The sequence below is a fragment of the Marmota flaviventris genome, chromosome 1 (assembly GCF_047511675.1).
Source record: "Marmota flaviventris isolate mMarFla1 chromosome 1, mMarFla1.hap1, whole genome shotgun sequence".
NCBI lineage: Eukaryota > Metazoa > Chordata > Mammalia > Rodentia > Sciuridae > Marmota > Marmota flaviventris.
Window position 1 is genome coordinate 44,056,327 of NC_092498.1, and position 25,653 is coordinate 44,081,979.

Genomic DNA, 25,653 nt, shown 5'->3' on the forward strand with positions numbered 1-25,653 from the left:
AACTCTAGAGGGGTAATTGACTTGCTGGTGGTAAACTAATTCTTCTTGCTCATTTAAAAGCAGAACACAAAATAAGAAGCCACCTATGTGGAAGAATTTTAAGAATGCCAAAAGGTTCTTTTTCCACAATATCTTCTCCATTTTCCCAGTACTGTTACTGAAGTGCCTGACATTTCCCTACTACTCCTGGCCAGGGCTCTTGGGTCAGAACTCCTGGTGTCACAGACATTGTTCTAAACAGTTTACATAAGCTAACACATATAAAATTCAGTCCAGCCCTAGGAGGCTGGTACCATTTTATTCACATTTTTACAAATAAGAAACCAAGGCACAAAATTGGTTAGTCATTTATCTGAGAGAGCACTGCAGAGCAGGAATTCAAACTCAGCTCTACGCTGTTAACCAAGAGCTCACATGGCATTTCTAAGTCCTTTCTAAAGCAAGACAGTCACATATCATACTCACTCAGATCTGGGAGTCAGGTTTTGTAGATGCTTTTGCCTAGCAGAGAATGAAGCCTAAGCTAAACTTCATTTCTCAAAGTGTCCTTATGGGGAAATGTGTTAGTTAGCTTTCCATCACTGTGACAAAATAACTGGAATAAATAACTTAAAGGTGAAAAGGTTTATTTGGGGCTCAGATTTCAGTGATTTTACTCCATGGTCGCTTGGACTTGTGGCTTGGGGGCTGTGGCAGCACAGTATATCATGGTGGGAAGCATGTGGTAGAGGAGGTTGTTCACCTCATGGTGGCCAGGAGGCAAAGAAAAGAGGAAAGGAGTGGGATTTCCCACTCTTCAAGGGCCTAACTTCCTCACAGTAGCCTCTAGCTCCTAAAGGTTTCACCACTCCAAATAGCACTTCAAGTTGGCCCCCAAGCCTTTAGCCTGTGAGCCTTTGGGATCATTTAAGATCCAGATCATAGAGGGAAGGAGGGACAGCTACTTGGATCCTGTCCGCAGACAACTGATTCAAACTCAAGGTCCAGGAATCTGTATTTTAACAGGTATCTTCAGAAAATTCTTCAATATGCTAATAATATTTGAGAACCATTGTCCTAAGAATAAGGTCAAAGTCAAATGATCCAACAGTCCTGGCCAGAGAAGAGTGAGGTCATAGGGAAGTAAAGCTAAAAGTGGAGGGTTGAGAGCAGCCCCTTCCTCCTTCCTCCTGCATGATCACACGCCCTTTCCTGTGGAAATAGTCAACTGATAATTCAGCAGATGCATTTTCTGTTAGTTTGGTTGGGAAGTCTAGGTGCAAGTAATAGAACAACATTTGGGGGGTTTTGTCCATTTTGTAAAATGGACAAAATAGGACCTATCTTCTAGGTATTCACATCTTAGAGACATATAGTACTTAATAATGTAAATTATTGCAATTCCAAGACCTCTGAAAAATTCTCTTGCCCCAGAGTATATACACCACACTGTTGCTTGCAGCCCATTAATGACACAAAAAGATAACTAGAGAGGATCCTCTGCTTTCCCTGCACAAGACTGAAGAGAGGCACCTAAATTCATTCTAAAGTACAAATTTCCTATGGACCTTTTTGCCCACAGTAGGTCACATGCATGCATACAGACATGCCTTTGTGTGCATGCGCGCGCACACAGACACACACACACATACACACACAGAAGATGTGAAGAAAAGTGGAGGCTAAAGGCACCAAAGGACAAGTTCACTGTCTTTCCTTAGCCCTTCCCCAACAGGACTGGGCCTGGCTGCTTCTTCTACCTCCTCCCTGGGGCTCCATCCTTCTCACAATCCAGTGCTTTCAGGCCAGGGCTACACAATCATAATTATTCAGATCACTGGGACAAAACCTAATCAAGTTAAAAACATACTTTAATCTGTATTTTCAAAATCATTTTTCCTTAAAGGTGACACTTGGAGCTTAAATCACGTGCTTCTCTGTGTGTGGGCTTCCCAGGCTGACCAAGTCTCCAACCTCTATTTCCTGTTGAGAATGGTGATGGTATAAAACTATGGTGAACAAGAAAGTCATTTGGAATAAAAAAGGATCCAAAAAATAAAAAGATAAATAAAATTACATTTGTGATACCTGGCAAAGAATTCTTAAGGGATAATATGACTAGTGAAATGCCATGTATCCCTTCATCTTTTCAAAAAAAAATATGATGCAACCAAGAAATGTTTATTTGCTAATTCCCATGTACGTGGCACTGCTAAGCATTATGGAAGACAGCAGATGGTTTCAATAGACACAGGCTCTGCTCTAAGTCCTGGTCTTGGTCTAGTCACTTATTACTTCTGACCTTTCCATAGTCTTAATGGGAAATAAGATGCTGTACACCATTCGGATTGTGAAGATAACCTAGAACTTATTAAGTTTGTAAAGAGAAGCAGACAAGGGAAATTGGGCATTATAAATGTAAAATATTATTCCAAGCCTCCATGATGACTGAGAAGCAACAAGAAACAACTCAGTCCAAAGGGAGACATACTGGGCCCAAGTGGGAGGCCCAGGCCTGAGACTGCAGCTTCCTCCACATCCTACATCTCCCACCCCAAAACTTTTCACTCGCTTACAGAGGTAGATAAATACCCACCTTTCTGCCCTCTTCTATTTGAAGCCCTAGTTAGCAAAGGATCCTTCTCACTTCCTCCCTAAGAAGCAATCTTCTGTAGGATGAAGTGGCCTAGTATCTACCACTTCAAGGTAGCCAGCCTTCAAGTCCAAGAACACATATCAATGTGAACAGACTCAGACTTCTATCCTTCCTAAAACTTCGGGTGGATCACACTGAGATCTCTGTACTCACAGGGACAAACAATTCATTCCAGGCCTCCTGCTTTCAGTACAAGCTGTAAGAACACAGCAGCCTCTCCCCAACAGTGCCAGTTTGGCCCAGTAAAGTTCATCCCTGAGAACACATGGGTTTTAGAGCCAAGTTCTTGTGTTCTGGTAACATTTAATTGTGCTGTTTCTCAACGCTCCCTGCACCCACACACTCCTGCACAACATTTATTCCATCAGCTTCAAAGGCAGCTCAACATGTTGGAAATATGTGTGGGAACAGAGAAAGGAATTGGAAATTGATTTAGACCCTCTCTCCATTTGACTGGGTTTAGTACATACATTAGGATTTTAGAAATACATATTTGATTTTTAAAAACATGCATTTGTTTATACTGAGTGTAGAATAATGAAAATAAATCATTATTTATTTTAGGAATTCTATTGTCTGAGTGTTTTTCATAATAAATAATGGTCGTTTATCCTTGTCCAAAAACAAACATTTGTAGGTTGAAATGAGGAAAAGCTTTTCCAAGAGCATTTCCATTCCTTTATCCATTAGAATCCAGATGCCATCCAGCACACAATGATGTCCTAGGAAGAAGCAGGATGAAACCCAGGGCTGTGAGGCATGGAGTAGAGAGAGTGGCATAGACAAAAAGGAACTGTCATTAAATCTGAAAAGCCATGGCATACACTAGCATAGTCTACTGCATGAGAAAGGAGAGAAATCTTGTTAAAAATACAGATCCGCAGGCCCCACCACAGAGAGTCTGAGTTGAGTCTCAAGTGAAGCCTGAGAATCTGCATTTTTAACGTACATCCTTCCTTGTCTGGTTCTTTTGTCACACAATTCTCTTGTCAAGAATTCCTGAGAAGTAAGAACCTTATATTATGCCTTCAGGAGCAATATATTTAAGAGCCTAAATTTGGTGATAGATTTTCTAGATGGAGGTGGCTCTTAATTTTTGCAGCATATCTGGTTATAAAACCAAGTTATTTGAGGTATATGGGTGAACAGTGCTACACAAACACTAGAAAATAGCCTAAATTTTTTCTAATATTATGTTTGGTGTGAATTATAGAAAGTTGAAAATGCTATGTGTCCTTTTATTTCCGGACTTTGCCTCAGATCTTTTCTGTAAGCACATAAAATAGAAAATAAGAAATGATAATCAAAGTGATTTGTTTTGTAATTCTATTCTTTGTCTCTAGCTGCATAACAAATTTATCCCCAAAATTTTGTGACATAGAATGACAAGCATTCATCATCTTATATATTCTTTGTATCAGGAATCAGCATGACTTGGCTGAGTAGTTGCTCAGTGTCTCTCATAGGGCTACAATCCAAGTGTCAAGGCTGGGGTCCTCTCAAAGGAGAGTTGAGAGAGGATTTACTATGCCAGGGCTCCCTCACATAGTGGATTCAGTTCCTGTTAGGCAGTAGCACTGAGGGCCTTGGTGACTCCATGGCTGTTGGCTTCCTTTACTTCCTCTCCACATGGACCTCTCCACAGGGCATCATCATGGCAGCTGGCTTCCAGCAGAATAAACTGGACAGCAAGATAGGCAAGCAAGACAGATACCCAGACATTTGTAATGTCATCTTGGAGGTGACACCCCATTGCAATTGCCATGTTTTATTATTGATAAGTAAATCACTAATTCTAGCCCACACTCAAGGGGAGGGCTTTACACAGGGCATGAATTCCAGGAAAGGGAATCATTGAGACACTCCTTAGTTGCTGCCTAACACATCTAAATGTACTTTTCTAGATGAAAAAAATATATATATTAAACAGTTTCACACATAGTTTGTTAGCCTACTCATGCTTTCCTAAAACTATGTAAAGCAAACATGTCCTGATACAGATTAGGCAGCTTATTGTGAGGAAAGAGTCTAGTAGTGTTGGAAGGAAATGATGAGGTCAGAAATGGGACCCATATTTCTAAACAAGGAGAGGTGTACACTATGTTAACCAACTGGAAAGGGTGTTCTAGGAATAGTTCCAGCCACAGGTAACTAAAAATAAGTGTGTATGTGTCACTTAAGAAGTCAGGGGACCCACATTGCTGCATTATTTTGGTATCTTGATAATCACAAAAGCTGCAATTCTTCTAATCTCTTATCCTTTTAATCATACAAAAAAGTCACCCCATGGTCACAAGATGACTTTCTTCACCCAGGCAGCACACCCAATTCTAAGCAAAAAGAAAGGGGCAAAAAGCCTCTTTTCATAAGGAAGCAAGTCCCACCCACCAGTCTTACTCTGAAATATCATCGGTCAAAATAAAGTCACATGTCTACACTGAACCAATGATTCACCAAAAGGACTAAGTGACAATGTTAAGTATAAATCAGCCATGATTTCCTATGAGATCAAAGGATTATTCCAATTACCTGAGTCAATTAGGAATCTGTAGCACAGAAATGGGAATGTGAATGCTGGCAGATAGTCTTCAATAAATATCTTCAGTATTTTAAAAATATGTTCTATATATTCAGTGCAGCCCAAAAGTGTTTAATTATGATCTAATATAATACATTTCATATGTTCCAACACAATCACAGTTTCCACTGAGACTGAAAAGATATTTACCTATAGAAACAGAATGTGTAAGCATCACTGTGTCTGAAATCTTAGATTTATTTAAAGTTTCCTTCTTGAAAATTCCTTATTCAGAAATAAAATGTCCATATTTTGAGATAAAAAATGACTGTGCTTCTTTTAATCCTGTGTACATATAAACTGTTTTAAAATATTGCCTTCAGATAACATTTAACAGGATGAAATCTTCTGAGATTTACTGCACAAGCCAAGTATTATCAAAACACAACAAGACAGATTGCTTTTCTTGACATCTGCTGCTAGATTTTTTTTGTTAACTTATGTTTCTGAAATTGAAGCATCATAAGCCAGTGCTGTACAAAGGTATTTGACATCATTTATAAAAATCTAGTAATATAAACTGTTGCCTCCTTATAAAGCATCTATTGAGACAAAAATATCACTGAAGCACGTTCATGCTTTTGGTCTTTAGGTCTGCATAATGATTCTTGCCAGAAGAGCACTTGTTCCATAGACTGTGGAACAGAAAATCAGTTCTTGGGAAGAGCAGCTCAGCTTCATTGGAGGCATCCCATTCCCATTCTGAGAAATTACAGGAATCTACACCTATTGGGCTTTGGTTTTGTTTTGTTTTTAAGCACATTTCTAATTCTTATTGTACTCCAGATCTCAGTAAACAGAAAGTACTTCTTCAGGGGGCAACTTGTAGGCAACTGGAATGAGTCCCCTAGGAAACAGAACTTATCATGATTGTTTTGATGAGAGATTAATCAAGCTGATGCTGCACGTAAGGCAATGAACACACTGGGGACTGGCAAAAAGAGGCACTATCAATCACTCAACAGATAGACCTGTGGGGTCTCTTGAGAGCAAGATGATGTTGAAGTTCAGATGCAAACCTAGTTTCCTTTCACGTGGTCCACAGAACATAGCAGCAAGACTGTTGGGGCATATGTGGGACAGCAGCAGTAATAGGAAAGCACAGGAGAGTTCCTGAGCCTCAGTTCCAATCTTGGGTCTGCCTTTAAATGGGAAGGTATCCTTAACTCAGGCAAGTGACAGCTGTGGTCAACAGTTTCTCTATCTCAAACAGGACTCCACTTCTTTAAGGATCCTTTTAGCTTTAAATATCTATGAACCTACTGAAATAACTGTGCTTTGATTGAGGTGGGATTTGGAACTGCCTTTGATGACATAAGTGTTCAGTTAGCAGAACTTTATTGGGTTCAGTGCATTTTGAATGCAAATCAAAATGTACAATGAAAATATTTCTAAAAATATTCTTCCCAGTTTTCTTCATTCTAGGTGATGTACAAATATGCCTGTGTTTACATTGTGAAAAGAATAGTACTCCTAAGCTTGTGCAGAGATAACTTTCAAGTCCATGCCTTAAAGACAATACATGTATGAGAAAGTAGAGAAATGAATGGGATAGGCAGAGAAGGTACAGGGAGGGGGTGGAATGAGTTCCTAAGGAAACAATGTGGTGCAGAAGGCTGGACGTGGTCCTGGGAATTGTGAGTTCTAATTTCAGCTTTTCCACTGACTCACTTGGGACCTTGAGAATGTCTGGTGCATTTTAATCATCCTGTGCCTCAGTTTCCATATCTGCCAATTAGAGTGAGAGTCCCTGGCTCAGTGCCCAGGATTGTGAGAATATACTGTGCAGAGCCATAGAAATAGGATCAGCACCACAACTGCAAAACATCCTAGTTACTAGGTGTCCTGACTTAAAGTGGAAATATTAGCAAGAGTCATTCTTTTAATAATCAAAAATGTGATGTTTTAGGAAACCCATCTAGCTGGGTGAAATTTAAACCATGAGTATCATTGTAAGGGCCCTAGGGATACAGAAGCAAAAGGTGGAGACTTGAAATATGCCAAGGCTAAGCTTTGCTGCCTAGCATCTGGGTGATATTGAGCAATTTCTTAACCTCCATCAGTACCTTCATCTGTAAAAAGGGGAATAATGACAGGTGTCTCAGAGGACTGAGATGAAGATGATTGCAGATGCAAGTTAGTGGTCTTGAGTCAGTTATGGGGTTGAATTCTAAGCCACTGTGTGCTTTGCAACTGAGAATCTCTGAAAATACAGTCCATTAAAAAACCTAGGCATCCAGGGCAAGTAATTGTTAACATTGCTACTTACTGGGCATTTTGTATACTGCAATGCACTGTGCCCATATTGAGTAGTTCATGTGCATTCCCTCCTGCACTCTTCACAGAAACCTTTTGGTGTGGAAAAGGAGGTAGAGTGAAACCAAGTTTTCCCTCTATCTTCATTGTGTCTCTTCAAGCTGCTTTGCTTTATTTTTCCAGCTGTACTTTTAATATTGTTTTAAACTACCTCAAATTTTCAAGGCAAAAGCAGCAACTAACTGAATATATTTATATAACATGTTATTTTGGTCTTATTGCTGTCTAGCCCTGGAGACCTGCTCTAAATTCACTTGGATTTTTGAGACAAATGATGCTCACTAACTCTTTCTGGAAAGTACTGAAAATACAGACACCCCAAAGTTTACTAAGTAACTTAAAAGAAAGCATTTGAATTTCCAATATGATCATTGAAAGAAGTATTTATATTTATGTTTGGAAAAATTATTGTCAAGAAATACTTTGTATCCTCATATGTTCATAGATGTCTTCAAAAACTGAATATGTTTATATGACATGGATTATTTGTGTACAAGGTGTAATACTGTCCTCACAGGTCATGCTAGAAGGATTATTAGTTCCCAAAGGGTTAAATCCAGCAAAGTCTTTTTTTAAAAATCTGTGTGCCTTTTAATTACTATGAAATACCATGCTCACCTTAGAGAAAACATGAAAAAATGTTTTTGTAAAGTGTGGTATTAACCAAAGCAGTGGTTTATTTTAGACCAGATTTAAGCTTCTTATTTGCCTGTGAAATTCATTAACATTTGAAACCTCACATTTTTTATGAAATGGAAATAATTTATTGTAGACTTTCTATGAGTTATATCAAGAACAGTTGATTCTAATAACCTGTCAGCAAATGTTAGGAATGATTCCTTTCCTTGCAAGAGACTCTCAATGCAGACCTGCTGAGAGTCTGCTTTGTAGAAGCAAGGAATTGCCTCTCTCCAGTAAACCACTTCTTAGCTTTCTTTGGTAGTTTGCTTTATTCTGTAATAAAAGTAATGCTCCTTTTCACTTTGTACACTCAAAATTTCTATACCCATCTCAGGGTATTTGTGATTAACCATTGCTCATCCTGTGACCCCATGTCAAGAAAGATCTTCTAATACATTAATTTTGACTTCATTAAATTCTCTTACAAAATAATTTCATAAAAAATGAAAATGTGAGGGTTTAAAGGAAAATCACAAGTTTATTGTTTAAAACTTTGGGAAGAATGCAGTGTCAGAACAAAACCTCATTACAGACAATTATCAAAGTCACATAGAAATATCATTAAAATGTTGATCCAATTTGCCACGTTTCCTACAACCTTTTAAAAAACACAAGTAAAAAAAAGTAAAAATAAATAAAAAATCTGATCAAAATGGACAAAGAAATATTAGAATGATAATAAATCTATTTAACTTCATGTACAGAATTATAACCATACCATTTTTGCATATTACACTATTAGGAAATTGGGCAATAGATCAAGAAACAGAATGTTCTAGAAAATAAAGCTTCAAAATTGGTAAGCATCATGTACTTTTTCCAAAAGACATTTTATTGTGTTGAATCAAAGGTGACTCTTTGGCACTGAGCAGCTCCTTAGAGTCATCCAAGTCCTCATTCCCTAATCCTGAGCTTGACTGGATCTCATTGACTTGTTTGGATTCCAGATTACATTAGATCCCTTCAGATAGCTGCCACCCACAAGTACCTGAGCTGGTGCTGCCCTACATTTCTGTTGATAATTTTGTGTTTAATTCTGCATTAGTTAATTCTAGTTTGGTTAATACAAATTCTAAAAACTAATTGCATAGGTGATTAGGTACCCACAAGAGGATACTATTGAGAAAGTTTTTATTCTGAGTTCCTCCTTTGCTGTGTGCTTAAGTGGCCTTTGCCCTTCTTCTTTTACAAAATTCCAATAAGCTACCATCTCTGATGGGTTTGAAACCCCAGAAGACATACATGCAGATGATGCATTAGAGAAGAATTTACTGGCTCTAAGTTTCCTGCAACTGCAAACTCATTTCCTTACTTCCTAAAGCCCACCCGAAAGGACATCTATAGGATTCATTAGGGGTGGATCACTGATAATCATATCTTTCATTATCCAAAACTTCACTCTTAATTTATTTAATTCAAAAGTTAACCTCTGGTTATATTTTTCCCTCCCCCCCCCCCTTTTTTTGACTACCTTCTTTTTCTAATGTACTACTTAACGTCGCCTCTGTCCTCAGATCAGAAGCTCAAAGCTCATGTGAGTCCCACCCACCTCTTTGAAGTAACTAAGACGTATGAATTCTTCCCTCAATATCCCTGGAATCCCTTCTTTTCTTTCCTTTGTTTATTTGTTTGTTTTTATGGCCATTTTCCAGCTCGACCCTACTGTCCCCAACTTTGGCTGTTGCTTCAGTCTCTCTGCCTTGCACTGACTGAGGCTGTGCTTCCCTGCTCCGTCCGACATCCCCAGTAGACCTCACAGTATGAAGTCCTGCCTCAACCTGTCTTTCCATGCTTGATCACACCATTCTACTCTGACTGTGGTGCTCACTGTCCTCACCCTAGCTATTTCCTGGGATCTCGCTCACAACATTTCCAAGGCCCTTCTTCCTTCCTCTCCAAATCATACCCCACTTCCCAAGCCCTGTTCAAGTCTCACCATCCCATGAGGACTTTTCTGTGCCTCGAAGCTCACAATGATCTCATTTCCTGAAGGAACTCTGCTAATGGTGTTTGAAGAGTCATAAATTAATTCCAAACTAATTAATCATGTTCTTTGTATTTTACTGAGTTCCCAGTGACCTTATCCATGTCACTGGGTTTGAATTTTAAGCAAGATATTTAATCGCATCCACTTGGTTGTTCCGAGAGCAGTAGTAGTTTTCAACCTTTGGTATGGTAAAATAATACCTGGGGAACATGTTAAAATGCTATTAAGCTCCACTATAGCTACAATAAGGTCAAAGTAGACCCCAAATATGTTTTCCCTATGAGTTCTAAGTGATGCTGTTGCTGCTGCTTGCTTTCAAGCGTCTCACAAAGGACTAGAACAGAACTAATAAATGTGTATAAATTCTGAGTAGTGTTTTCTTCTGTCGCATGCTCATATTCTTTAACGTCTTTCTTTTAGATCGACTTTGAAGATGTGATTGCAGAACCAGAAGGGACACACAGTTTCGATGGCATCTGGAAAGCCAGCTTCACTACCTTCACTGTGACAAAATACTGGTTTTACCGCTTACTGTCCACCATTTTTGGCATCCCGATGGCACTCATCTGGGGCATTTACTTTGCCATTCTCTCTTTCCTGCACATCTGGGCAGTTGTACCGTGCATTAAGAGTTTCCTGATTGAGATTCAGTGCATCAGCCGTGTTTATTCCATCTACATCCACACCTTCTGTGATCCACTCTTTGAAGCCATTGGCAAAATATTCAGCAATATCCGCATCAACACGCAGAAAGAAATATAAATGACATTTCAAGGATAAAAGTATTCATTATTCCTTTTTTTTTCCTTGTGATTTTCCTGGTGCCAATCCCAAGTTTCAAGTTGCTAGTGCAACAATTTATGAATGATTTATCATGGTTCAGAACAAAGAAATCACTTTCTCAGTTTTCATAACTGTTATTTGTCTCTTCTGAGCTATTTCATCTATTTTTGGTGATCTGAATTTTTTTTAAAACCATTCCAGTTTTTTTCTGACCTTTTGATTTGCAAGTGGATCATTGGTTTATTGGCTAACATATGAACATATTGTTGAAAGATAATTTGACAGAAATATGAAGAACTCAGGAGGGGATAAAAGAGAACCAATAACCTCAAGTGCCTATTCTTAAAATATTGATCATTTTATAAGGAGGAAAGAATTCCAGGCTGTGGCCATGAGTGTACAAGTATGTGGGCTGATTTTAAGCACACTTTCTCCCCATCATGAGGAGTTAATGAATTGCTGCCATTCATCTTAGTAATCCGATTGGATCTAGTGATCCCTATCAAGTTAGAAAGCATAATCTTCTGCATTGACATGACCCCACTCATTCCTTCTTCTTGAAATTTTCTGTGCCTCAGTATTTGTTGTAGAGATAACAAAACCTAAGTGCCTTCCTGTTTGTCACACGGTCCTTTTCAAGTAGGATCTAACTCATCAACTGTCATTAGATCAGCAGCCTCCCTGAAGACCAAAATTAGAAAGAAAACCCATTGCCTAGCTCCCTATACTTGTTTCTGACTCTGAGATGCAGAACCTGGGGAAGCTCCTGTCTGCACTCGATCATGTAGCATCTTTATCCATGTCAAGTATGGTCAACATTAGCCCGATAAAATGAATGAAAGTGGACGAATGGGGCTGAGCCCTCTCTGGGCTGGCAGGAGTAGACGCCAGCTTTCCCTGCCTCTCATCAGCTGAATGAGGTCAGCATGTCTATTCAGCTTCATTTATTTTCAAGAATAATCACGCTTTCCTGAATCCAAACTAATCCATCACTAGGGTGGTTTAGTGGCTCAACATTGTGTTCCCTTTTCAGCTGATCAGTGGGCCTCTGGGGAAGGGCTGTCAAAATGGAGGCCATTGTGTGAGACTGTCAGTGCGGCTGCAAACATGACCCCTTCTGAGTAAAGCCTTGCAACCATCTGCTACGCTGTGACACTCGGCCCCTCCCCCTGCCAGGAGCCTTGGACCTAATCCAAGCATCATTTTGCTCAGAGAGAAGATGGGGGAGGAGGCAGTAATAAAAGATTGAGGTAATTTTGCTGGAATAAGTTCAAGTTCTTCTGAACTCAAACTGAGGAATTTCACCTGTAAACCTGACTCATACAGAAAGCTGCCTGGTACCTCCAAAAGCTTTTTATTCCTCCTGCTCATATTGCATTTCTGCTGCTGGAAAATTTTTTTTTTAACCTCCAGTTACGCTTTTATTTTTTATTTTCATACACTTATTGGAACTCTGCTTGATTTTTTTTTTTTTTGCCTCTTCCAATTTTCTTGACAGTTTTATTACCAATCTGTTACCTACTATGATCGTTTGCATTTAAAACAGACACTGGCGTGGACATAGTTTTTTTTTTTCTTTTAAGCAGTGTACATAACTGAAAAAATATACTATACTGCATACTTTTTAAGTGTAAAGATATTTTTATCTTTATTTGAGGAAAATCATTTGGGAAACGGCTTTATGATTCAGTTTGTATACTGTATATCCCAAGACATGTCTGTTCTGTATAGAGGCTTAGTCCCTCATGCAAATTAATTGCTGGTCTGAAAAATTGCTGAAATTTTATATGCTTACTGATATATTTTACACTTTTTTATCCTGCATGTCCTATAAAAGTTACAAATCTGCACAAATAAAAACATTTAACAGTTAAACCATCAACTTTATTTTTTCCTCAAAACAGGGTTTTGTGTGTCAGTGTGTTTGTGTCTGTGTGTTTGTATGTAGTGAGCATGTGTGTTGTGCATGTGCACATGCTAGTACTGTATTGGAGGGGGGCAAGTAATGGTCTTCTACTTTTCAATTATTACCAATCATTTAGTTGGGATCTTTTTGCTAAGGTCATTGCCATTCATGAGTTACTTCAGATAAAATTGTAATTAATAACAAAGACTTTTTTAGCAGTTGGCTTAATGTTTTATTATCTATTATCTAATATGAGCCCTCAACAACCTTGTGTGTTGGATATTAACACAGTCATTTGGTTAAGGACACAATTTGCATTTAGGAGGCAATGCCTTGAATTTTGCCAGGGCTTAACTGGGATTTATCAAAAGGTAATCATTTATTTTGATCCTTGGCTAAGTTTATATTCAGGACTTCTGTTATTAGTCAAAGTTCTCCAGAAAAACAAAACCCATAGAACTTAGAAACAACCGAGATAAAAATAGGGAGCAAGAGATTTAGTATTAAGTCTAGGCTCTAGGATTATGGAAGCCAACAAACTGTAAAATCTACAGTGTAAGCCAGCAAGCTGAAGATTCAGGACAGCTGACACTGAAGGTCCAGGTCAAAGTCTGGCAGGCTCAAGACCCAGGAAAACCCTATTTTTCACTTGAATCTAATGGCAGGAAAAAACTGATGTCCCAGTTTGAGGGCAATGAAGCATAAGTTCTGACGTGGGAGAGGGCTGGTCTTTGTTCTTCTCTGACCTTCAACTTGGGTGAAGTGTGCTCACATTAGGCAGGGCATTTGCTTTACTCAGTCTATCAATTTAAATGTAATTTTCACTCAAAAACACACTCAAGAAATATCCAGAATAATGTTTTCCAAACCAAATTTTGCAAAGGAGATCTTCTAATTTCTCTCACTCTGAAATTTATTTCACACAATTTACAGAGTTCATCCTTTCTCTGGACTACCAAGGAAATACTGAGACTTCTGTGTTGGTAACTCACTCTGGGATTTGTTTTTACCCAACAATTCCTTTTCCAGATGCACATGAAGACATGCCTCTGAGTCTCTGCTCATGGCAGCATTTGAGATCCAGGCTGAAGTTACATCTCTAGTTCAAGCAGAATAAGTGAAGTGAATATAAACAAGGATTCTCTTTTGGTTTTATTACTTGAGTCTCTAAATGAATATATATTAACAAAATTAGGACTTATTTATATTGTGATTCAGCCATACACAGGAAACAGTTCCAACTCTGGATGCACAAAAAAATAATTAGGTGATTTTGGAGGACTTATCTCTGTATTGGTGATCACAGCTGCATTCGTCACACATTTAATAAATGTCAGTTAACATAATAATACACATCAGTTCAGCAGAATGGGGCTATATTTGAATAGCTGATTTTCACTTGCCTGCATATGAGTGCTGATATTCAAATGTTCTGGTTTTTAAGTTATCCACATGCTAAAATTAGAGAAGGGAGAGTAAAGAAAGACACTCTTAACATAATACAAAATGTTAAGCCATAAAAAATTCATTTTATGAATACATAAAAATGTTGTACTGCTATACCAAAAACTGTAGAAACAAATACAAAAGAAATGATAGAACGTGGTAAAAGAAAGCATTTGAGAAACTTATATCATGCAACGCATTATAATATACTTAAAATATAGTTTTCATAAATTAAGAAAAAGATGTTGTCAATAGAAAAAAATAGGCAAAGATATAAAAAGATAATCTACAAAAGGACATGCATGACAATCACATGAAAACCTTATTAGGAGGTAATAACATCAGAGCAATGGGATACTATTCTCACCTACGTATGCAGTGATTGAAATAAAGGTAATGTTCATACTGGTGAGGATGAGAAAGGCAATGCCTTCATCCATGACTTTTTTGAAGGTCACTGGTGGACAGTTAAGTTCTATAAAATTTATAAAATTAAATTTTTATAAAATTACAATTTTATTTACTAAATAAAAGTAACAAAGGCATACCAAGATTCATCATTATAGATGTTTGTTATTTGGTTGTCAATAGTATAATAAGTTGGAAACAACATAAATATACAAACACAGGGAGTCAGTTAAATAAATTTTGGTGTATGAACTTAACAGACTACTTTTAGCTTTTTGGTATCTTATGTAATAGAATAACCACATGAAAATATAGTCTTGATAATCTTAACCAAAAAAGGAAAGATAAAAATTATATGTGAAATATGCTACTAATTTGTTGTTGTTGTTTCTTAAAAATGGGGATGGGGTAGGGCTTTAAATTGTTGAATTATTTCTAAGTTTCTGTCTACTTTATAGGCATTATTGTATGTGTGTAAGATTTCAAAATAGGTATTGATATTCTCACTTTACAAATAAGATTTAGAGTGTTGTATTGTGTCACCAGCTCTCATAAATAAGTGGTCTTGGACTTGTGTGTTCAGTATCAATGCTCTGCTCCTCCCACTCCTCCACCTAACTTTATGTGGCTTCTGAGCTCTCAGCCTTCTTCCTCTTCATGAAGATTCCTGTTCCCACAAACTTGTAGAATCATTTCATCCACTTTGAATGTATAATAAGCAAGTAGTGTGAGCAAAGTTGGAGTAAACTTTCTCAACAGTGAAGTAATAGCAACTAAAACTTGTAATATTTTCTAAGTGCCAAGTTTATGCATTTTAAATGTATTAATTCACATAATCCTCCCAATAACCTCAAATGATATGTATTATCATTATCATTCCAACTTTACATATTAGGAAACTGAGGCTCAGAGGAATCAAGTACTTTGCCCAAAGTCACACAGCCAGTAAAGTCTGGGTTTTGAATCCATGGAGTCTAAGTCCAGGGTCTGGGAGCTGAACCAGGATACCAAACCATACAGTTAGCGGTAATGCCAAAAAGCAGAGAGCAAGGAGTATCTCTACTGAGAATAAGTAATAGTTAAAAACATAGGTGGTAATTAAAATGCAAATCAAAACATTTTACATTTAGAATATAAAACTAAAACTGCTCACAAACTTATCAAAATCATTGATTTATAGATTTAAATAAAAGATTTTACAACACAAAAATGTTTCATAAGAGTGTATATTTTGTCACATAGCTTAATGACTTCTAAGAATATAAAATGATTAACATTAGTTGATGTACAAACTCCAGGGCAGATATTTCACTGATAGAAGAAACACCCATTTTGAACTGAACCATAATGTTTATATTTATTTAGACCAAAAAAAAAAAAAAACAGATAACTGATAGAACCATTTTACCATTAACACTCAGAACTGCTATTTTTTTTCTCTAGAAATCTCCGTTCTTTACTTGACTTTCATACCTTAAATTTGCCAATTCCTTGAATGATAATGAATTTCTGTAGGTGTTATTTTTTACCCAACTTGCTTGAGTCCATAATACAAACATCAGTGCAAACTCTCTCCTCCCAGAATGCACAACAATCTACTTAGATTTGCTCCCATCGTCTATTTCCCTTCTGCTAAAATGGATGATTCCCTCTCATACCAAAAGCCAATTCTTTCATAGGTACCCAAGTCCTATTCTTCATTTCCCCAAGATCTTTGCTCCCTTGGTTATCTCCTTTAACTTCTTTACAACCAACCCCTCCCTGTGTTCTGGATTGTTTGATTTTGCCTACAAACATCATGTGTCTATATTTCTCTTTTAAAAAAAATACTTTTCTTGTCCTCAGACCCTTCTCTGATCATCAACTATTTTCTTTATGTTCTTTTACAGGCAAACTTCTTAGAAAAATTATCTGTAGACATTATCTAGACATTATTAAATTACCCTAGCTAGCATCATATTTTTAAGCCACCTAGGTTTTTAAAATAACATTTTACTCCAGGTTCCTAGACATAATGTATATCAGAAATCAATACCATTATTGTTCCTCAGGAGGCTATATTTGATTTGATTTCTTTATTTTGTTATTTAATTATCATTATCATTAACACCTAAGAATTCATCCCCAAATCAAATAACTACAATGGTGACATACACACATATATGCACACATGAACATGTGTGTGTATATCTATGTATACAGAGAATATATAAACTACTTCACTTGGTACCTCCTCAGAAATATTGTATCTTACTTATGAATTGATTAGTGAGTCTTTCTATCTTTAATTAATTGCTTTTTCCTAAATTTATTTCCCTAGATATTTATGTGACTATATCAGCTTACTTCTAGTTACATCAGCACTGTTCTAATATGTTTTTCTCAGTATTTTATCCCTAAGGCTGTCATCCACAGCAGTACTGACAGTGTACTCTACCACTACACACCGAATCACTCAGCATGCCAATCAGAGACACTGCTGGGTGAATGGCATCTGGGTCCTGCACAACCTTCCCTACTTCCTTATGCTTTATGGGTTTTTTATAAACAGTACAAAGTTAGAGTGTGTATTTTATCCTGATAGTCTGTTCTTTAAGTAGTAAATTCAGTCTATTATAAATAAATTTAAGATTATTGATATTTTTTTCTATTTTCTTATTTTTATTGCCAGTGTTCTAGTTTTTTTTTTCTTTTTGATACTTTCTGATTATATATATTACTCTAATTATATGAGAATTTTAGCACACATTTATGACATTGGCCTTCCTACACTAGCAATGCCAATCATGCTGACACTATCCAGAAGCTTAATTGAGAGATATTTTGAATATACCAAATGGGGAAGTGATATGCTTTCTTCATTTTCTTAATATTAGCTTTTTTTTCCTTCAGAAAATGGCAAGTCTACCAAGGTTTCCTGAGTTAATTGATGTATTTTCTTTTTCTTCCCTTCCTTCCTCTCTCTCTCTCTCTCTCTCTCTCTCTCTCTCTCTCTCTCTCTCTCTCTCTGTTTGTTCTTTTTTGCCACTTACTCTAAAGGTATTTTCAGTGGGAGTCTCTTGATTGGAAAGCTTTGTATGTCTCAGAATATTTTATTGTGGTCACACATTGAATGACAAATTAGTTACTTGTAAAACTCTATCTTCAAATTCTTTCAGTATTTTAAAAAGATTATTGCACTGCATCTGGCATTTGGCATCACTATTTAAAAGACTTAGGTCATTTGTGTCATTTATCATTTTCTCCTTGTCTATGATATTTTTATATCTTAGTGTATGATTTAAAAAGTGTATCTATGTGTGATTTTTTAAAAAAAAGAGATCTGTATTTCCCATTTAGTCCTCTGTAGACTATTTCAGTCTATAGTTGTTCTTTTAGAAATATTTCTCCATATTTCTTCTTCAAATGTTTTCTTCTCTCCATTTTTATATTTTCTCCTTCAGTGGTTCCCAAAGTATCTGGTACTTCTTGGGAGGCTGAGGCAGGAAGATCAGAAGTTCAAAGCCAGCCTCAGAAACTTAATGAGGCTCTAAGCAACTTGGTGAGACCCTATTTCAAAATTAAAAATAAAAAGGTCTGGGAATGTGGATGTGGCTCAATGGCTAAGTGCCCTGGGGTCAATTCCTGGGACCAAAAAATGAAATAAAGAAAAGAAAAACGCAAATCAAAAACAAACAAGTTAGTACTTATATTATCTCTGCCTCTGAACATTCACATTTCCTAGGACTCTCAATCTGGTCTTACAGTGAACTAATTCATTCTTAACCTGATTTTATGTCACTTTTATCCGATCTATTAGGTTTCTTCAACTCTTATATTTTTTATTCTAATGTTATACATAATTATTTTGTGATTTCTTTTATTATTTCATACTGTTACTCTATTATATTTCCTTTTCTCAAAGTGTTCATTTTAGACAATACAAATTTTTGGTCCTTCTGTTCTAAATATGTCTGCTTCTGATGGTATTTGTAATCCAGTTTGTTGTTCTCTTTCTGAGATAATTTGTTCCTCAAAGGTCCTCTACATTACCATATATGTTGAAAATTCCCCAGGCTTCATCCTAAACCTTTTCCTGTCCCTTTATCCATGTGACCTCTGGACTCTCTCTCTCCTTGGATGTTTCACAGATATTTCTCCTATATCCTATTCAAAACTATTTTGTTGATGCTTCCTCCATCCTGCAAAATATTCTACATAATTTTAAATTGTTTGGTAATCTAGGCAGTTACTCAAGCCCCAAATCTAGGAGTTTCCCTGAAATATTCTTGCCATGATCCCTATTGCCAATCCAGCAAATTCCATTAGTTCCATCTCCATGACACATCTTGCTTTGGCATTCTTGCCTCATTTCTACAGCTACTACCTCAGTGTGAACATTTGTCATTCAAATCCTGGTCTGTCCTAGCTAGTCTATTTCCACTTTTGCTCTGTACCCAACTCATTTAGTCATTTATTACACAGAAACATAAATTGCCCCATGCATGTACACACACACACACACACACACACACACACACACACACAGACATATACTATAGCAGAAAATCCTCTGATGACATATTATTGCACTCAGTATAAAATTGAATACCTGTACCAAGACCTATAAAGTCTTATGTGGTCCAGTCTCTGCCCTTCGCTCTCTCTTGCACATCCTCACCATCTGTACACCAGACCCACTGATCCTTTTTCAGTCCCAAGAGCATGCTACGCCTTTTCTGGTCACAGAACTTTGCACAGCTGCTCCCTGTGACTGAGAAGCTCCTTCACCTTTCTCTCTTTCTTAGCTCCCTCTCATCCTTTAGGCCCAACCTCAATGTCACCTCTCAGAGCTCTTTCAGGTCTTCCTTACCTGAAGCAAGTCATTCTTTCTTAATCTGTATCTTAGCCTCTTTTTTTTTCCATCACAGAATATATCAATTATTTTACTTGACTGTTTGTATTCTTTTAGTCTATTCCCCCTTTAGGATTTAAGCTCCATGAGGCAGAGATTTTACCATAACAAAAAACTAATGTTTGTTGAACAGAAGTATGGATGGATAGTCAGACCACCCAGGGTCTATGCAGGCACAAACTGTCGAATTTTTGCTTTAACCTCTAATAATGTCATGAAGAAAGTCATCTAACCAGTTCTGAAATAAGCTGCAGTATTGTCAGCAACACATCTATCACTTGTTTTTCTTCTTCTACATCACAATATTTCTCCATAATTTTGTTATCCAACAGAGTGTCTCAATTGTACCCATCTGAATATTTCGTTATAATCAAAACATAAGTTTCCCTAACAAAGATTCTAGCAAGAACTAACATGGATGTTTGATATACGTACTTTTCTTACTTGAATAATAGCAAACACATGTTGATACAGCTATTAGGGAAAAAGATGTTTTTCCAGCAGCTGTTGACTTCATCAATTCCACTATGCAATGAGTCACTCTGACTTCCACAGAGCTACAAAGTTACAACTAAGGAAGTAGGAATTTTTTTTATTGTGATGAGAGAGGAATGAGAACAGTTAGACATGGAGTAAGTTGAAAATTAAATCTACTCAGAGAAGAGATTTGATTCTATAGAAAGTTGAATAATATATATGCCAAAGGGGAAAAAATGGACACCTACCTAGAATTTCAGTGAAACAAGTGAAAATTGGCAATAAGGGGAAGGTATTTGCAACAGGAAGAAGGCAGTTATTAAGAAAAAAAAAAAGAAAGCAACAGCTGGCAGTGTGAGCTGCTCTCTGAATGGCCAACAAAGAAGCCTACTTCTTCCTGCAGTTATTATGTGATGCCAACTATTAATGAGATAATAACTATCCCAGGCATCAACCAACATTCTTTCTAGAGGAAATTTCTTAAATTCCCTATCACATTGCACAACCTCTTGGAAAAGGTAAGATTTTAATTACCTGAAAACTCTAAAACAGAAAGCTGTGTTGACTGTATAGCACAACCAAGCACTCTGACTACATAATACAGTATGTATATTGATGGATATAATTTGGCTTGACACAGACTTAGCATTTTCACAGTGATTTTTTTCTTCATTGCCTTTCATATTGCTCTAAAAATATATATTAAAAAACCTTTCATTTATTGAACTCAGACCATATACCAGGCAGTGTGTTAAACAGTTGACAAATATTACTACCAACAACCCTATGTCCTATATATTATTTTCTAGATCAAGTGGATACTATTGCTCTGTTCTAGAGATTAGGAAACAAAAGTTCAGAGAGGTTAAATAACATACTCTTGATTACCTAATGCACTTAACACTCAAAGTTCCTCTTTGGGGCTGGGGCTGGGGCTCAGCGGTAGCTCATTTGCCTGGCATGAGTGAGGCACTAGGTTGGATTCTCAACACCACATGTAAATAAATAAAATAAAGGTCTATCTACAACTAAAAAAACATGGGAAAAAAAGAGCTCCTCTCTATAGGGATACTCACTAAGTGCTCAGGACTGCACCATTTTACAGTCATCATTGTATGTCATCAGTGGGGGAAAAAAGAGGAGTAAGTGGTTAAAAGCCAAGTAAATAATGTATTCTCCAGTGTATGGTGCTGTTAACAAAGTTGTTCATGCTATTCCTCCAACAGGAACTTATATGGAGCAATTACTATAGGGAATAGAAAAATAAGATAAAGATGAACAATACAAAGGCCTCTGCCTTGGTGGAGTTCAGTGAAGCACTATGAATATGCTTCAGGATGGACTTCATATTCTGCTATTTTTGACAGTAAATTTTATAGTTTAAGATAGTAACTTTAAAATCCCCTGAGAAGGCAGAAGTGATGAGGGGTAAAGATCAAAGAAATGGTGTCTACTATTTTCCCTTAAGTAGACAAGTTCTTGTTTAAATTATTTTCTTATTAATTTTCAGCACTGCATTTTATTTGACTAAATAGTTCCATTGCCAAACAAATTTGAAAACCACTGATTGACCCAGGGAAATAAAAAAATGCATATTTTATACCACCTTAGATCTTAAACAAAACATTGCTGCTTGCTTTCATCATTAGCACTCAAATACACTTTAATATTTTTTGAAGATACAGGCTTAACAGAGTAGATGACCAAACACAAAAAATATCTATTAAAACCATGAGTAAATACCAATTAAAATACAGGATAGTCTTGCAAATTCTCACACTCTTGTTCTAACAGAAATGAGTAATGACTTGAGTGGGATGAGTAGGGAAAACGTGGTAGTGTCATTTACATTCCTGAGGAGAAAATAAATTTAACAGCAAGCCCTTTGGCATTCAGACAGATATCTGGGATGCTGTTAAATATTGCTCAGGCAAATTACAAATAAAGTATCGGCCTTCCATCTTTACATTGGACTAGAACATTTTCTTCAGATCTTATTTCATTTTCAAACTTTAACCTTAAACAATAATAAAAAGCAAACAATCAGCCATTGTGTAGCAGAAAAGACTTTGAACTTATAAGCAGGAACCTATCATCAAATGCCCAACCAACTTAAGAACCAGCTGTGTGCTCCTACGTAAGACCTAGAACTGACTATGTGCTCCAACTCAGTGGCCATAATGCTTCCACCTCATTAGACGGGTGCCAATGAAAATGTCTAAAATAAATATGGATATATTATGTCACAGGGAAACTCTTAGACAATATAAAGGAGTAGAGATAATACCATGCATCCTATCTGATCATAATGGAATGGAACTGAAAATCAACGATAAAAGAAGGAAGGAAAAAGAATACATCACTTGGAGAATGAACAATAGGTTACTGAATGATCAATGGGTTATAGAAGACATCAAGGAGGAAATTAAAAAATTCTTAGAGATTAATGAAAACACAGACACAACATATCGGAATCTATGGGACACATTGAAAGCAGTTCTAAGAGGAAAATTCATTGCTTGGAGTTCATTCCTTAAAAAAAGAAAAAACCAACAAATAAATGATCTCATACTTCATCTCAAAATCCTAGAAAAAGAAGAGCAAAACAACAGCAAAAGAAGTAGAAGGCAAGAAATAATTAAAATCAGAGCTGAAATTAATGAAATCGAAACAAAAGAAACAATTGAAAAAATTGACAAAACTAAAAGTTGGTTCTTTGAAAAAATAAACAAAATCGACAGACCCTTAGCCATGCTAGCGAAGAGAAGAAGAGAGAGAACTCAAATTACTAACATACGGGATGAAAGAGGCAATATCACAACAGACACTTCAGAAATACAGAAGATAATCAAAAATTATTTTGAATCCTTATACTCCAATAAATTAGAAGATAGTGAAGGCATAGATAAATTTCTTAAGTCATATGATCTGCCCAGATTGAGTCAGGAGGATATAGACAACCTAAACAGACCAATATCAATTGAGGAAATAGAAGAAACCATCAAAAGACTACCAACTAAGAAAAGCCCAGGACCGGATGGGTATACAGCAGAGTTTTACAAAACCTTTAAAGAGGAACTAATACCAATACTTTTCAAGCTACTTCGGGAAATAGAAAAAGAGGGAGAACTTCCAAATTCATTTTACGAGGCCAACATCACCCTGATACCTAAACCAGACAAAGACACTTCAAAGAAAGAAAACTACAGACCAATATCTCTAATGAACCTAGATGCAAAAATCCTCAATAAAATTCTGGCGACTCGGATACAAAAACATATCAAAAAAATTGTGCACCATGATCAAGTAGGATTCATCCCTGGGATGCAAGGCTGGTTCAATATACGGAAATCAATAAATGTTATTCACCACATCAATAGACTTAAAAATAAGAACCATATGATCATCTCGATAGATGCGGAAAAAGAATTCGACAAAGTACAGCATCCCTTTATGTTCAAAACTCTAGAAAAACTAGGGATAACAGGAACATACCTCAATATTGTAAAAGCAATCTATGCTAAGCCTCAGGCTAGTATCATTCTGAATGGAGAAAAATTGAAGGCATTCCCTCTAAGATCTGGAACAAGCCAGGGATGCCCCCTCTCACCACTTCTGTTCAACATAGTTCTCGAAACACTGGCCAGAGCAATTAGACAGACCAAAGAAATTAAAGGCATCAAAATAGGAAAAGAAGAACTTAAATTATCACTATTTGCAGATGACATGATTCTATACCTAGCAGACCCAAAAGGGTCTACAAAGAAACTATTAGAGCTAATAAATGAATTCAGCAAAGTGGCAGGATATAAAATCAACACGCATAAATCAAAGGCATTCCTGTATATCAGCGACAAATCCTCTGAAATGGAAATGAGGACAACCACTCCATTCACAATATCTTCAAAAAAATAAAATATTTGGGAATCAACCTAACAAAAGAGGTGAAAGACTTATACAATGAAAACTACAGAACCCTAAAGAGAGAAATAGAAGAAGATCTTAGAAGATGGAAAAATATACCCTGTTCATGGATAGGCAGAACTAACATCATCAAAATGGCAATATTACCAAAAGTTCTCTATAGGTTTAATGCAATGCCAATCAAAATCCCAACGGCATTTCTTGTAGAAATAGAGAAAGCAATCATGAAATTCATATGGAAAAATAAAAGACCCAGAATAGCAAAAACAATGCTAAGCAGGAAGTGTGAATCAGGCGGTATAGCGATACCAGACTTCAAACTATACTACAGAGCAATAGTAACAAAAACAGCATGGTACTGGTACCAAAACAGGCGGGTGGACCAATGGTACAGAATAGAGGACACAGAAACCAATCCACAAAACTTCAACTACCTTATATTTGATAAAGGGGCTAAAAGCATGCAATGGAGGAAGGATAGCATCTTCAACAAATGGTGCTGGGAAAACTGGAAATCCATATGCAACAAAATGAAACTGAATCCCTTTCTCTCGCCATGCACAAAAGTGAATTCAAAATGGATCAAGGAGCTTGATATCAAATCAGAGACACGCCGTCTGATAGAAGAAAAAGTTGGCTACGATCTACATACTGTGGGGTCGGGCTCCAAATTCCTCAATAGGACACCCATAGCACAAAAGTTAATAACTAGAATCAACAAATGGGACTTACTCAAACTAAAAAGTTTTTTCTCAGCAAAAGATACAATAAGAGAGGTAAATAGAGAGCCTACATCCTGGGAACAAATCTTTACTCCTCACACTTCAGATAGAGCCCTAATATCCAGAGTATACAAAGAACTCAAAAAATTAGACAATAAGAGAACAAACAACCCAATCAACAAATGGGCCAAGGACCTGAACAGACACTTCTCAGAGGAGGACATACAATCAATCAACAAGTACATGAAAAAATGCTCACCATCTCTAGCAGTCAGAGAAATGCAAATCAAAACCACCCAAAGATACCATCTCACTCCAGTTAGATTGGCAGCCATTATGAAGTCAAACAACAACAAGTGCTGGCGAGGATGTGGGGAAAAGGGTACACTTGTACATTGCTGGTGGGACTGCAAATTGGTGCAGCCAATTTGGAAAGCAGTATGGAGATTTCTTGGAAAGCTGGGAATGGAGCCACCATTTGACCCAGCTATTCCCCTTCTCGGTCTATTCCCTAAAGACCTAAAAAGAGCATGCTACAGGGACACTGCTACATTGATGTTCATAGCAGCACAATTCACAATAGCTAGACTGTGGAACCAACCTAGATGCCCTTCAATGGATGAATGGATAAAAAAAATGTGGCATTTATACACAATGGAGTATTACTCTGCATTAAAAAATGACAAAATCATAGAATTTACAGGGAAATGGATGGCATTAGAGCAGATTATCCTAAGTGAAGCTAGCCAATCCCTAAAAAACAAATGCCAAATGTCTTCTTTGATATAAGGAGAGTAACTAAGAACAGAGTAGGGTCGAAGAGCATGAGAAGAAGATTAACATTAAACAGGGATGAGAGGTGGGAGGGAAAGGGAGAGAGAAGGGAAAATGCATGG

General features: G+C 36.9%; 1 protein-coding gene across 1 annotated transcript in view; it reads left to right on the forward strand.

The window, feature by feature from the left end:
* The window catches only part of Cav1 (caveolin 1), a 32,571-nt gene extending 19,716 nt beyond the window's left edge, over window positions 1-12,855 (forward strand). Inside the window, exon 3 of the mRNA XM_027926483.3 lies at window positions 10,618-12,855. Coding sequence (XP_027782284.3) covers window positions 10,618-10,959 — 342 coding nt within the window. The 3' untranslated portion in view covers window positions 10,960-12,855. The remainder of the gene's footprint in view (window positions 1-10,617) is intronic.
* Window positions 12,856-25,653: the final 12,798 nt, after the last annotated feature.